The 15346-nt window shown below is 41.0% G+C and overlaps 1 protein-coding gene across 6 annotated transcripts in view; it reads left to right on the top strand.

Moving 5' to 3' along the window:
- The window catches only part of CEP112 (centrosomal protein 112), a 196765-nt gene that overhangs the window by 123288 nt on the left and 58131 nt on the right, over nucleotides 1-15346 (top strand). For all 6 annotated transcript variants that reach the window (XR_004691856.2, XM_035104028.2, XM_060271977.1 and 3 more), the window contains exon 21: nucleotides 7690-7920. Coding sequence is in view for 5 of the 6 variants with exons in the window: in XM_035104028.2 (XP_034959919.1) it covers nucleotides 7690-7920 (231 nt within the window). In the remaining variant the exon portion in view is untranslated. The remainder of the gene's footprint in view (nucleotides 1-7689; nucleotides 7921-15346) is intronic.

Below are 15346 nucleotides of genomic sequence, written 5' to 3'. Positions count from 1 at the left end.
TTTGTTGCCAAATCGTGCCAATATTCTGCTAGGTGGTGCCTTACCCCAGGAATACGAAATAGTTTGTCCTGGCCTACAAAAGAGAATACATTTGATGCAGATTAGGAAAGTCTTATTTGTCACAGCTTAGACTTGTCCATTGAGAAGTACTGATCAAAAACTATGTCCAGTCTGTCAGCCTGATCTTTCAAGGGGTGTGACCCCTATCTAGACCAGATAATCTCACCAACATACTTCTATTTCATCTATATTCACTTTTAGCTTATCTTCTAATGTGATTTCAGTTCCTGTCAGCCCTGCAGAACAACTGAAGTTGGCCTAGAAATTTATTCTCATTCAGAACTATATGGAGTTGATCAGCCACCACTTACTCAATTACCCTGTTTAATTTTGCATTGGAGAATGGCTCTAAATTACCATCATGATGATTTGATGATAGTTTTGCCAGAAAGGAACAGAAAATTGCCTTCCTTGGGGGTTGTGCAAAGGCTCTAAACTTGTGGTGCCAGTTTATCCCAGCAAAATGTTTTAAGCCTGGATGGACAAAGATCAAATTGACACTACTGTCAAGCACGTTATATGTATACAGCAATGAAACTAACACAAGGAACCATAATCTGACTTTGAAGGTTCTTTTGGCTTGGCTTCAATTTGTTCTAGTCAGTTAGATGCAAATCAACTTTAACTGCAAACCACTTCACAGAAATGTCAAAGTGGACAATGAGGATCAAACAACATGTTATATAAATAGGGTGTTGTTGTTTTTTAACTAATACACTTAGAACTGGCCATACATTTCGTGTGTGTGTGTGTGTGCAAAATCAAGTATAGGGGGATAAATCCACACAGAAAACAAGTATGTATGTATGTATGTATGTATGTATGTATGTATGTATGTATGTATTTTGTATACTGTTCTTCATCGGTAAATATCATAAAATACAAGAGAAAAATACAAGAGAAAAATCCTAAATTCCATAATAAAAGCAAGAACAAAAACCAAGAACCCCTCACCCTCACCCCTCCCACAACACATTTAAAAGGGTATAGGATGATAATCAGCTAAAGGCCTGGTTGAAGAGGAACCTTTTTGCCTGGTGCCTAAAGGTGTATAATGAAGGCACTAGCTGAACCTCCCTGGCACATGTTGATTATTTGGGTGTACATATGACCATTTCTCAAATTTTGGAATGTTCCCATGGACCCAAATTAGTTGGTGACCCTCCGTCTGTGTTATCTGATGTGTAAGGTTCTCTGTCTTAGTGGTTGGTTAAAAAAAAAAATATTGGCATTTTTAATTTCCAGAGAGCGTAGCTTTATGAAAATCAGATCACAAGCACATTCTTGTCAGTGTAAGCCTTTCTCACTCTACGCCTGGACTTTAAAGTGATAATCTTCTCATAATAATAGCCATTTATCTTCTCCCATTTTACATTTCCTCATTCAACTAAGAGTCATTTGCTAAGTTAATGTTCAGTTTTTGCTTTAGGCTGTAATGATTTTACAAAAGACATTTTTATATTACGGTACTCATATTTCTGCTTTCATAGCACCAAAGAGCCAAGTCTAGAGGTCTCCCATCAACATGATCGCATGACTAGTTGCAGGAGGTTCTTAGCCTGACGTGACTTTTGAAGTAGCATAGCTGCCCCATTGGTTAAAAACCCATCTTGCCTCACTGCAGTGCCTCAGTAGACAGCATCATACCGTTCTACTGAAACAGAAATTATCTAGGCATCTGATGATATTTTGCTGTGACAGTGCAAGCCACTATTTGTGCTGTTACAACTAAAGAATTTATTATTATTAGCTTGACATTACTACAGTGTACTAATTCATTCCTTTCCCCCATCCCATAAACCTTCAAAGTGCAATTCCAACTTGCACTCCTCTAGAATGTCTAGGGCTTATGTACTGTTGACAAGTCTGAAGACCACAACCATAGTTGTCAAATTCTGTGGAAGAAAACAAAACCTAATTTATTCAGATGCTACAGAATATAAATTTGGCTTGGCAGACATTTGGGAAAGAAGTACTTAGAGGAGAGCAGCACAGAGATCATAAAGCGACAGCTGACACTGTAGGCTACTGAGAATGTGTTTTTTAAAGCAATCTTGTTATAGGGCTCCCTTCCAAATACTAGCTGTAGAATCTGAATACTAATAGGTAATTTCACTTTAATGGTACATAGTAAGCCTATTTCTCCTTTTGGCAATGCAAAATCTTGGTAGTATTTAAGACTTAAGAATCAATTCGAAACTGATTCCCTATATCCCTTTGGATAGCAGTGGCATTTATGTGGATGAAACTCTTATTACAAAACTGGGATTTACAGTTCAAAAACGTACATATTTTCTAGGTTGAAAACATATTTCGTATGCAGGCCCCTGTGAATTTCAGTGTTTGCTTTGCCATTAATCACATTCTCGTACATAAGCTGTTCAGTAAAAAATATTCTTGTTTAAAGCGGTGTATGCATAAAAATGAGGCAACTTATTATAAAGAAGAACATTTTGCTTTACTGTTATAAAATGCAAATATTTGAGTGAAAAAAATATGGAAAAAAACCTACCAGAAATTATTCAATCACTAAAAGAACAATGGAGTAGCAATTCTTGTATGTATCACATTATCTTCATTCACTTTGTTCTCTTTTCCTTCTCAGACAAGCTGTTATCTTCTAAAGGAGCTCAACACATAATAGACGAAAGTTAGAAATAATTAGACAATATGTTATGCAAAGCTTAGTGGAATTTATAGATTTTGGGGAGGGGGGCACATTTAGCAATTTAAGAAAGAAAGAAGGTTAGCCAAACTCAGAAAACGCCTTTATGCGCTGAGGGAGAAGTTACAACCTGAATGGGTCAAACTAGATGAGACTACAGCAGTTCTATACACTTAAAACTGGATCTTCCCCAACTGCAGAGAAAAACAGCAGGTTTGCAATCTAATTGTGAAGATAAAAAGGTGTGTGCAGCGAGGAGCATGGAATTGTCTTTCCTACTTGCAGTTTGTTCCCTGAAGTATCTTACCACCTAAGGTGATTTTCTTCCAGCTGACCTCCCTTTGGGTATTGAAACCCAGTTGGAGGGAAGACTTTAGGGAGATAACTTGTTATTTTAAAGGATGTTTTAGTTTTCCTCACTGTTTTGCTTTTTTAATAGGGCCACCGGCACCTGTTTTGTTTATAATATTTCTTACCTGTCCTTCACCTAGAGTGGCTGGGGAAACCCAGGCAGATGGGTGGGGTATAAAGAAGAAGAAGGAGAAGGAGAAGACCAGATATGAACCTGCTGCTGTTACCATTACTTTAGACCAGGGGTCAGCAAACTTTTTCATCAGGGGGCCGGTCCACTGTCCCTCAGACCTTGTGGGGGGCCGAACTATATTTCGAAAAATATAAATACCCTGCAAGCCGGTCCCGCAGCTGCCTCCAGACCTGGAGGAGGAATGTACTCTGCACATGCTCAGGAGTGCCTCTTGGCGCCGCCCACTCACTGGCATTGTTGACGAGCAGCAGCCACTCCATCAGCCCGTCCCCGCGGAGCTCCCAGGTGGCATGCACCACGTCCATCGTCCGAGGCCAGATCGGCGGGCAGGCCGTGCATGCAGAGCACAGTGCAGATGACGCACAGCTCGCCCTCCAGCTGCTCCAGCATGGCCCCCAAGCGTGCCACCAGCAGCAGCGCCGAACTGGGCGCCAGGCGTGGGGCCAGCAGGTGCGCCAAGCTTTGGCTGAAGCCTTGTGACCCGTCGCCTGCCCGGCAGCCAATCCGAAGCCGCACCAACGTCTGGGCCCCAGAGACATCCACGCTTCGGATTGGCTGCTGGAGCTTCCTGCAGCCAATCCAAAGCTGCGCCAGCATTGCCGTCTACCCAGAAGCCGTGCCAGCATCGTGGAAGTCAGTCCCTTCACAGCAAGGCATCCGCAGCACGTGGGGACTGACCAAGCAGACGGCAGGGTCCTTGGGCCGGATTTATGAGCCTGGGGGGGGCGCATCCAGCCCCCAGGCCTTAGTTTGCCAACCCCTGCTTTAGACCCCTACAGTCCCTTAAGATCTCTCCCCCCAAATATAATGTGTTGTTGAGTAGCTCAATAATATTTGTGTAAAATTGACTATTCTTAGAAATTGTTGGCATTCCAGTGAAATTTAGTTTTGCCGTATTAAACCCAACGCTTTTAAAAAATAGCACCTGCTACCAGGGTGTTCTTGTCCTTGATTCTTGTCAACTACTGCTCAATTTTTTATTATTTATTTATTTATTTATTTATTTATTTATTTATTTTAATGACAACTCAAGTGATAAGTGTTTTGACAAGTAAGCCACAGAAGGTTTAGAAACGTTCATACCTGAAATGATTTAATAAAGTGAAACAACATTTTTTTAGATTTTTTGTGGTCTGACTTTGCACTATGAAATATGTTAATTGCAATGCTATTTGCTATTTGCTGCTACTGTTTATCTCTCATTTATGCATGCCTATGCTCCCCACTCCCCAACTGCCAAGTAACCACGTAGCTATAATGTTTGCTCCTTCTAATCCACATTGCCAAACTCTGTAAGCGAGGCAAGGTACCGTAAAAAAGCTACAGTTATGTATGTGAATTGCATACTAAACCATTTCTTTTATCAATTATCAATTGAATCTTGAGATACAGTATATAAAGACCTCTTAATAGTGGCATAGTGTGGGGGGCCATGGGGATGGTTGTCCCGAGTGCAAAATTGTTAGGGGGCACAAACTTTCAGCACCCAATGCTGCCTCAATACATTTGTGAGCTTCCATTGCTGGGCTTCGTTGAAAACAGCTCCATGCGAACCAGGAAGTGACCTCTTCAGGCAACTGAAAGACTCTTCTTATCTCTGTAGCTGTGATTTCCTGGGTGACGCGGACACTGTTAGGCAGTTGAATGCACATACTCCATCGGTTTCCATCCCTCACTCCCACCCTCTGCACAGCCCTGGGCACTGGCAACCTACACAACACCGCTGCCTCTTAATGTATATTGAACCAAGTGTGTTTTACTAACTACTTCTGATTGAGTGTTGATGGATATGATGGTTCACAAGAGTGAGTGAATGTTTATAATTCTCCATCTGGTAGTTCTTCAGGCTTGAATACAGTACCCACAGTCAGCAGTTCACAATCTCATCCCAAAGCAGCCTGCCTTGCCCTATATTCTACTGTGTAGCCTTGTTTTTGAGTCCAGATGTCACTGGTTAGTATGTGGGAGAGGACCTTCTCTGTGGCTGTGTGTAGCTTTTGCAGCTCCCTACTCTGGGAGGTTAAAGTGCTCCCCAACCTACAGTTGCAGGCACTGCACCTGCTGGATTAAATAGACCTTTGCAACTGCTCCTGAATTTTTTGAGATTATTTTTTATCTATTGCACCTTTCTCTTCTTTTACTGTTTGGTTTTTATTCTTTTTTAACTGCAAATGCAGTGGAATGGTGAGAAATACCGTATTTTTCCGTCTATAATACGCCCTCATGTATAAGTCGACCCTTATTTTTGGACAAAAAACCTAGTCTTATACACAGAAAAATATGGTGAATAAACAAAGTCAACTGATTATTATTTTTTAAAAAAACCTCTCCATTTCTCAGTACATGTGCCTTAATTTATTTTTAATTCGCAACAGGCATGACTAGATACTATTTATAAACAAGTTCGTGAGTTTATGATATGCATTATTTGTGCAATCCAAAGGCACAGGTCCTTTTGTTGTTGTTTTTGGAAGCCTCAGATTTGGTAACATTTGCTATAAGTTGTTATGAGGTATAAAGATAAGGATTCTTTTCTGGCACGTGATTTTCAGCATTACATTTTCCAGTTTTCCCTCGATTGTCTCAAGAGTAGGCCCACAGTCTACAATATTGAGCATGCTTTTCTTGGAAATAAGTCCCACTGAAATAAATGCAACTTTTTCCCAAGTGAAATGCATGGATCAGGATGCAAGAGAATCTTGTTTCCTGATTTCCTGAAATATTACGGAATATTATGCTTGCAGCAAACCTACTTTTAATTCACGGCTTTATGGATTACAATCTTGAATAAGGAGCTTTAATGTGAGCACAAAACTTGTCTGCATTGTGTGCCAGACTTTCTATTTTGGATGCATTTTAACAGCACATATACATACCGTATATTCCGGCGTATAAGACGACTGGGCGTATAAGACGACCCCCCAACTTTTCCAGTTAAAATATAGAGTTTGGTATATATTCGCCGTGTAAGACTACCCCTCTTCCACCGCACCGCACACCAAATAAAAATTAAAGAAACATCAGATTTGATTTCAATATGGTAATTTTAATTTGACAGTTTCCCTTTAAAAGCCTTCAAAATCCTCCTGTTCATCATCTTATGTCATAAGTATATCAATGACATATTGTGGTCTATAAGGCAACTTCCTATGCTCCTGTGGGGAGAACTGGGTTTCATTGAAACTTGATGGCCTTTTCTCCACATCCTTTCCTGGGAGAGCTGCCCTTTCACCACCGCTTCTCTCCCCCCCCCCGTTTCGGGGCTCCTTCCACCCACCCAGAAGGCAGCAGAGCAGAGAGACAACAGCCTTCTCCTTGCAGGAAAGCCTTCCCGGGTGGCTGGGCAAGCCGAACGCACCCAGCTCAGCCCCCTCTTCCTCTCTAAAGCAAGAGCACCTTCCACCCACCCAGAAGACAGCACTTGCAGAGGAGAGCGGCAACAGCATTTTCCTTGCAGGAAAGCCTTCCCTTTTGTTCCTGCACACGGCTTCGGGTGGCTGGGCTGAGCGGGCTATCTTCTCTAGGACTCCTGCTCAGTTCCTTTTAACCCCTAGCAAGCCGAGCACACCCAGCTCAGCTCCCTCTCCCTCTCTAAAGCAGGAGCCGACAGTGCAAGAAAGCTTTCCCTTTTGCTCCCTCCCCCCCTTTTGTTCCCTTTTGTTTGTCTGACGCTGGACGGCTGGGCTGAGCGGGCTATCCTCCTCACTTCAGGCACCCCCCCCCCCGGTGTGCCGATGAAGAGGCGCTAATCCAGTCAAAGCCATGAGGGAGCCGTTCGCCCCTGCGGAAGAGGCGCTAATCCAGGCAAAGCCATGAGGGAGCCGTTTGCCCGTGCGTTCGCCCCTGCGGAGAGCAGCCCTCTCCCGAGCGCGCGCTTCTTCAGGGACTCCTTTAGGGAAACTGTGCCATGCCCCACGGCCGTTTTTGAGCTCCCCCCACCATATGCGGAGACTGCTGATTCTAGTACCCGGCGTTTAAGACGGCCCCCCAACTTTTGAGACGATTTTCATGGGTCAGGAAGTCGTCTTATACGCCAGTATATACGGTACCTTCATACACTCTTACTTTCCAATAATCTAGGGAAATGGTTTCATAGAATCATAGAGTTGGAAGAGACCACAAGGGCCATCCAGTCCAACCCCCTGCCAAGCAGGAAACACCATCAAAGCAATCCTGACAGATGGCTGTCAAGCCTCTGCTTAAAGACCTCCAAAGAAGGAGACTCCACCACACTCAAAATTCCACTGTCGAACAGCTCTTACTGTCAGGAAGTTCTTCCTAATGTTTAGGTGGAATCTTCTTTCTTGTTTCACACCTATGATGTGGTAGTTCTCTACTCAAAATGGTAATCTCATGTGTTTGTTTTTAGTAGAAAAAACTAAACATAAAAAGTAACTTTTCTATCATTACTATTTTAAAGATCATCTCTGATATGGAAGCCCAGATCCACACACTGCGAGAAGAGCTCATTCAAGTGAATACACAGAGAAAACAGCAGCTAGTTGAACTTAGCCTTCTCAGAGAAGAAGAAAAACAAAAAACTGTTCGGGACCATGAGACTGCCATGAACAAGCTGAAAGCTGAGTCAGAAAAGATGATACTAGATCTGCAAAAGACTAAAGCTACAGAAATGGAGATGGCGCTCGAAAAGGTAAGCAGGAAAACTAGTACGCAGGAAAACTTGACTAGTGCTGCATTTCTAGGGAAATTACTGTGAAACTTGCTTCCTCCCTCTCTTGCTGTGGCCAAGGGGAGTAGACAAGGGAATAGGTCAGAGGCTTTCAACCTTTCTCCGTCCATGGCTCCCTTGAACTACTGGTACATTTTTTTCTGCTGCTCCCCTGTAGCGAAATGTGCTCTGAGCCTTAGAAATCCAGTTATGTCACCCCTTACCTGCAGAGCCACCCCTTTTCAAACACCCTCCCTTGTGGAGTTTTCCCTCAGGCTCCCCCCCCTCTTTTGGGAATCCTCTGGGCAGCTGTCACCACTGCCCCAGGTCTCTAAGACACCCACCCCACCCCAAATAGAGGTGTCTCTTCATGCCACCCCCCAGGGGCCTGGGAAGAGGATGCCCCCAGCCTTTGCGGCCTGATGGAGACAGAGACACAAGAGGGCATCAGAGGAGGGAGAGAAGGAAAGAGGGATAGAGGCCAGTGTTGACTGTGGCACCCCTGACCATCATTTAAGGCACCCTAGGGTGCCACGGCACACTGGTTGAAAACCTCTGCACTATGGTGAAAAGGAATAGAGAGACATCTCCTTCAATAGGTGGTAACTTTAGCAAAGTGAATGTATTTGTAATATGGGCAATTCTGCTGAGGGAGTCATGCCCAGGGGTTCCCTAAAACTAAGTGCCAGCATTGTGGACAGATGTATATGTGTTTACCTGCATTATATGCACATAATGCCCAACATCTCACTGCATGAATAGGGTCATTTTGAGCACTTTAATTTGCAGAGAATTCTTAATGTAAATTTAAAAAGCCTATTGAGCTTGACATTTTGATATCATTTGTTTTGATTTTACTTTATTCTTTTGGGAGTGAGGGCATTGGCCACTGCTGTGGCAGATTCTCTGATGCTGCTTTGACTATCTTAAATCCCTGATATTTATGGCCCTAATAAAAATGATTCATTTTTGTGGCTCAGTGTTAAAACTGCATTGAAACTTCTCAAAATGCTTATCTCCACTGGTCAACATTCAGGTGTTTAAATGTTTTAGCGTGTATTAAAACACAATCTGCAATTTATTACAAGATGAAATGTAGCAACCAAATGGGGCAATTTGCATATAGAGTTGGAACAGCCTTTGTGAAACTGACATTTCATTTACCTGCATCAGGTTCTTGGTCTATAATTTTAAACAGCATTCTAAGGATTACGTTGGAAATCTGCCAGCCTGAAACCATTAAAGGCTGTGATCAACAATTCAGAATATTTTTTGAATTTAAAGAAAGCTGCACTTGGCATAATTATTTAAAGCCAAGGTCAGAGAAAGTATTTAAACCTTTGAAATTCATAATTAAAGGATTAATATTAACTCATGAAGACATTGTCATTTTTGCTTAAAAGTTGAATTTGAATCTCAGTTCTTTTCTTTTCTTTGATCTTTATATATTTAAAGCATAGCAAAAGGGAAAGTTAACTTCTCTCCAAATTAAAGTTGCATTGCTTCATTGCTGTGATATATTGTCAGCTTCTTTAAAAATGGCTGACTTTAATAATAATAAATACAACCAAAATAATTTCTGGCATCAGCTGAAAAAGATAAGGAGATAAAGAACTACACAACTTTTAGAAGACACCTCAAGGCAGCTCTGTATCAGGAAGTTTTTAATGTTTGATGTTTTGCTATCTTTTTTTATATTCTGTTGGAAGCTGCTGGGGAAGTGGCTGGGGCAACCCAGTGAGATGGGTGGCATATAAGTAAATAATAATAATAATAATTAATATTAACAACAACTACTACTACAACTGCTACTACTACGTGAAGTCCCATGTACACTGATTATGCTGCACAAACAACAAAAAGTGTTTCCATACTTGTGTTTTTGGGAATCGGATGAGGACTCCCGAATCTCTAGTACTAGAGGTGGGGCTGATTCCTGTCCTGGTGCATTTTTATTTCTTTCTAGATGGTCTGTGAATGCTACATTATATTTCTATCTTCCTTTTCCTCCCATGACCTCAAGAATGTGTACATTTACTCTCCCCATATCCCTTTGATTTTGATTTTTGCAACAACCCTGTGAAGTAGGTTAGTCTCAGTTATTATACGTACCGGTATATAAAGCAGCGGTTTTTGCCAATAGATAGTGGGAGGAAGAATGTGGGCACCCCAATCCACATCTAGTATATCAGGCCCAGGAAATCCCATTGGCACCTCTGCTGTCACCACTTCTTCAATGAAGGTGATCTTTTGAACCACCAGCAGTGAAAACTTATTGGCTGCGTAATGTGTTCCATTTATCTGTGGGTGCAGATGTACACAGATGTACATGCACATTGTTACAGTATTTACCCACATACTATACCAGTTTAGGTTAGAAATTTCTTAATGTTTCATAAAAGTGCAGAATATCCAAATATCCACCAGATATATTGAGCTTCTGCTGTGAAATAAATAATGAATAAGAACAAACATAAAAACAAGGATCACAGATGACCCTACATAAGGCTGAATAATATCTTAAGACTGGTATGGGAATTAGATTGGAAGTGATTAACCAAACCAGATCCTGCTTAGCTTAGCAAATGTGCTATCAATTTTATTGCTGCAGCACAGTATTACAAGCAAATGAACATTTCTGCACAAAGCAACCTCAGCAAGATTGAAGGAAACATATTTGAAACTAGTACAAAAATGGCATCTAACACCAGTTAAAATAGCAAAAAAAAAGTACAAAAATTGCTTACCTAGATGTTGGAGAGATTGCTTGTTTACCCATGTGTGGTTGGAACTGTAAGAGGGCACCCAAGTTCTGGAAGGAATCCTTTCAAGATACAGCTGGAATAATTGGGAAAACATTGCAGAAAAGTCCAGAACTGGCTTTATTGGAGCTGTCCAAAGGGGGAAACCCAATCTTACTGTGTAATAATTTGATTGGATATTTTTTAGTACAGTAATGGCAACACTGTTGATAGCCAGATGCTAGAAAGAAGCCAATGACTTAATATACAAAAAATAGTGCTATGTGATGTGGAAAATGGCACTTATGGAAAAACTAAGGCAAAGACTACAATTTAAAGGGGTCAGAGGGAAAAAAGAGACATTTGTGGTGGACTGGTGCCTGGTGCAATATATGAATGCAACCTCAAAAGAGAGACAAATACCAGTCTCATTCTGTAATTTGTGGTTACAATAACATCAATGGACATCTTTGCATTGTGTGCAGTTTCATGTCATCCCAAAGGACACAACAAAGGATATAATCCCATATCCATAATCTCACTTTTTGCATTGGTCACTAGTTTGGGTGAGGTGGTTATTTTGAATTTGAATTATGATCTTTCTTTCAGCTTTTTATTTCATGTAATGTTAGAAAAGCAATAAAAACATATTTTTTAAATCAACCACCCTACACTTTAAAAAAAATATACAGACTGGGTATTGTATTTTGTCTGACTTCTTCAGAACACAAACTATTTTATAAGTATGATTATTAGATTTGTGTTATGTAATATCTTAACATATTTAATACAATTAGATAAAGATATAGAATTAATTTGTTCCTTCTCTTAAAAATATATATTGGCATCTAGTCATTCTAGTTCTACTAAATCATGATATATATTATTTTGACAAATCAATATGCTGGAGGTAGATCCTACTGAAGCTCAGATCGCACTAACAATTATTGTTGAAGTGGGGTGGGAGCAAAGGCTTTGCATTATGTTGCTGCTGACATCCCCTTGGATATTTTGCAGCTGGGAGGGGGGTTCAGATGGAAAGCAAGTGACAGTGGAAAGGTCACTTCCTTTCCTCTTGCATCTTCTAGGGAACAAATCTCTCCCCCCCCCCCCAGTGGAGAAGGTGCTGTTAGAGCTTTGTTACACACACAGCTGCAGTGTGATGTGCATAGCTGCCAAGTTATCCCTTTTTTTCAGGGATTTTCCATTATGCTGAATAGGCTTCCTCACGAGAAAAGGGAAAACTTGGCAGCTATGGTGATGTGTAGTTTGCCTTTCTGTCTGACAGATGTTACGGGTTGTGTCAACAGAACCTTTGGGGTAAACATTAGTTAGCCAGGTGTAATACAATGAAAAAAGCTCATGTGGATTTGTGAGTTTGCTGGACATTAGTATGGTAAAAGAAAGAGATCAGCTGTAGTTTTAAGTGGGTGCAGATGTGATTTTTGGTGAAATATATCTGTTAGTAACATTCGTCTTTGGAATTTACTTGGCAAAGAAAATAATCGTTCGGAACGAATGACCCTAAAATATCAGTTGACATGCTAACAATACTCTAAGGAAGCAACCTTGGAACACTTCAGACATCTCATAAAACAGCTATATTTTGAGCCATGTGCATTTTGAACCATATGTATAATATATTGTGTGCGTGTGCGTGCGCACGCTTGTGCATTTTCTGTCCCCAAACACACAGTGCATGCACCTTCAAAAGGATACCACACTCAGTTCACCTTCTGCAGATGCCCACAGTCTCTTACAACACCAGAAGCTGGTCATAGTATTGCAGTTGAAGCCATATATATCTCGTTGCTGAACAATTTGCAAGTAGATGTTTTTCATTCCATTGGTTTCTGAATTTTAAATAACCTTTTACAACCTTGCATTATTTCCCTTACTGTATATGGCATCTGCTTCTGTCCCCTTGCTAATACTTCTACACAGAAGAATGGTATACTTGCTTGCATGTGCATCTCTATTTAGTGCATGCGGAAGGTAGCCAGGCTGGATTAAATGGCATGGATATCATGCTGACTCACGTTCTTGCACTCAATACACCATCAGGCTGTGAAGAATGAGAGGAGCAGCTTCCCTGATCAGATTGCCAGAGCTCTGCCTTCCTCCCCCTGAAATCCCATATATAGATACGGTAGTTGACAATCTCTGCCCATCATTGTTGCCATGTTATTTTGCTAGTTGTGGAAGAATGATCACTGCAAGCCTTTATTGTGTTGCCACATTGTTCTGAGATGTAAGAGAATGTTCAAGGTGGCAATTGCAAAAGAGGCAGCGTCTACAGGGGTCAGCAAACTTTTTCAGCAGGGGGCCGGTCTATATATTTGGGGGGGGGATGAATGAATTCCTATGCCCCATAAATAACCCAGAGATGCATTTAAAATAAAATGACTCTACTAATATAAAAACACGCTGATTCCCGGACCATCCGTGGGCCGGATTTAGAAGGCGATTGGGCCAGATCCGGCCCCTGGGCCTTAGTTTGCCTACCTATGGTCTATCACACTGAAAACAGATCAGGTTTCATGCTAATCACAGCATTCTAGCACAAAAAACCCACAATCCCCAATTTTAGTAATCAAGTCTGAAGCTGGCACTGTAGAAACTGTACTCAATTTTGCTGTTACAGTATCTGAAGTTTGCCTGGATTTTGACATTTCTTTTCATTATTTACTTTAATTATCTGTTTTGTTTGTTTGTACCTTTTAAATGCAAATGTCCTAAGGAAATGTGGGACATTCCAGGATCAAATCAGAAACCAGGATGGCTTCTGTAAATAGGGACACTTGGAGGGTCTGAGCTATAGCTGGGAGCTAAAGCAGCTCTTTAGTACGGGACAACCCTTTTAATGTTGGAACTCCTCTCTCTCTCTCTCTCTCTCTCTCTCTCTCTCTCTCTCTCTCTCACACACACACACACACACACACACACACACACACACACACCCCACAGTCCACCTCCATGTTGCCACAACTTTTTCTTTCTTTCCTAGAAATAACTGTAAATACCTGTCTTGGTAAGATTCTCCTGAGATAAAGCAGCAAGTTGTCGGCTTTTCCAAAATATCCTTATCCATTGTGTTTTGTTTTTTCTTTGCATAGCCCCAAGCATCTATTATTTAACACGCTGTCCTTGCTTCATTGAAAAGCACACTACATCAGCATACAAATGCCAACTTACCTGGGTTCATTACATCCTGCAGCTTAGCATATTTGTGTTTGTTTGCAAAATCCAGTATTTGAAAGCCATGTAGTTGTATATGCATTAGGAACCATAGATCTCGCATTTGATATCTACAAAATCTCTGGCCATTATAAACCAGTTAGGTTACCGCAACGCTCTTCAGTCAGCTCGGCTTGCATGTTTCGTCCAAAATGCCACTCGCTTTGAGGAATGTTCTTTGTTTTTACTCATACTCATTCTGCCTTCTTTGGCTAGATTTGCAGTATTGTTTCTCTCAATAATTCTCATTCTCGGCAACTGAATAGTTCTAACCAGAATGTTGGATTTGTCCTGCGATGATGTTTACTTCAAAGCTATGCAACAGGGCATTGAAATGGAAAGAAAGTGGCGGGCTTCCGGCCAACTTCCATTTCCCTGGGATTCTTGCTAGATTAGGCGGACCTTGTCTGATCCACCCAGTAAGACACTTGTTAATGCAAGACCACATATGCAGAATCAGTTAACACAGGTTGGCAATGGCTTGAACTATGAAGAGGTTCTGAGTGTGCGTTTTTCCTTTGTAAGCTTAAATTGGTGGACCACGGGGATTCTAAAGGCCAGGGAAGACTGATGTCAGGCCAGTCCTGCTTTTGGAGTACATGTTTCAGAAAATCGTTTTCTTCCTGCTTTGTCTCACCCTGACTTGAGAAATGTAAAAGATTTTAAGGATGGTGGGAATGGCTGCAAAACCAGGAGTTGCGTAATTCGATGCTTTTAGGCCTACACAGTCTTTTAATGTGGAAAAAAACCCCCAAAGTGTTCCAAAATGACTTGCAGCTGCAGAACATGTCAGGGAATAAAAACCACCTTCATTAAATGGGTGAGAAAGAATTATAATTGTTTTGAAGTCTTTATGATCAGCCTGCATATGTTTCATTGTAATACGATACTAAAGTGCCTCAATTACGATTTGTATATTTTGGTGCCAGAAGGTTTTTTTTCCTTATGCTAAATTACTAAGTTCTGTCAGCTGTTGGGCTGTCATACAGAGATACAGTAAATCACATTATATTTTGTCATGGATTACACAGAGAAATATATTTGGAAATAGAGATCAAAGTACTTTTACAATCACATTTGAGTATAGGAAGGATGTTTAACTTGTATAAAATCTGATTTAGGTGAAACTGTTGCCATTCTGGTGTGAATTTGAAATAAATTGGAGTGTGTGTGTGTGTGTGAGTGAGTGAGTGAGTGAGTGAATTGGAGTGTCTTTGTGTGTGTAATATATATGAATGGAAGACAAATCCTGAAAACTGTTTTCTTTTTGATATTTAGTCTAGAGAAGTTAATTCTGACCTACAGCTGCAAACTGAGTGCAGATAACAATGAAATACTGAAAAACTAGAGTCTCCAACAAGTCTTATTTATGTTTTTAATTGCATTCATGATTGAGCAATACATTCCATTCTACTTTTAATTGGGATTTT

The sequence above is a fragment of the Zootoca vivipara genome, chromosome 2 (assembly GCF_963506605.1).
Source record: "Zootoca vivipara chromosome 2, rZooViv1.1, whole genome shotgun sequence".
In the NCBI taxonomy this organism is placed as follows: Eukaryota; Metazoa; Chordata; class Lepidosauria; order Squamata; family Lacertidae; genus Zootoca; species Zootoca vivipara.
Note: the sequence above shows the minus strand (reverse complement) of the source record. Positions and strands in the feature narration are given on the sequence as shown.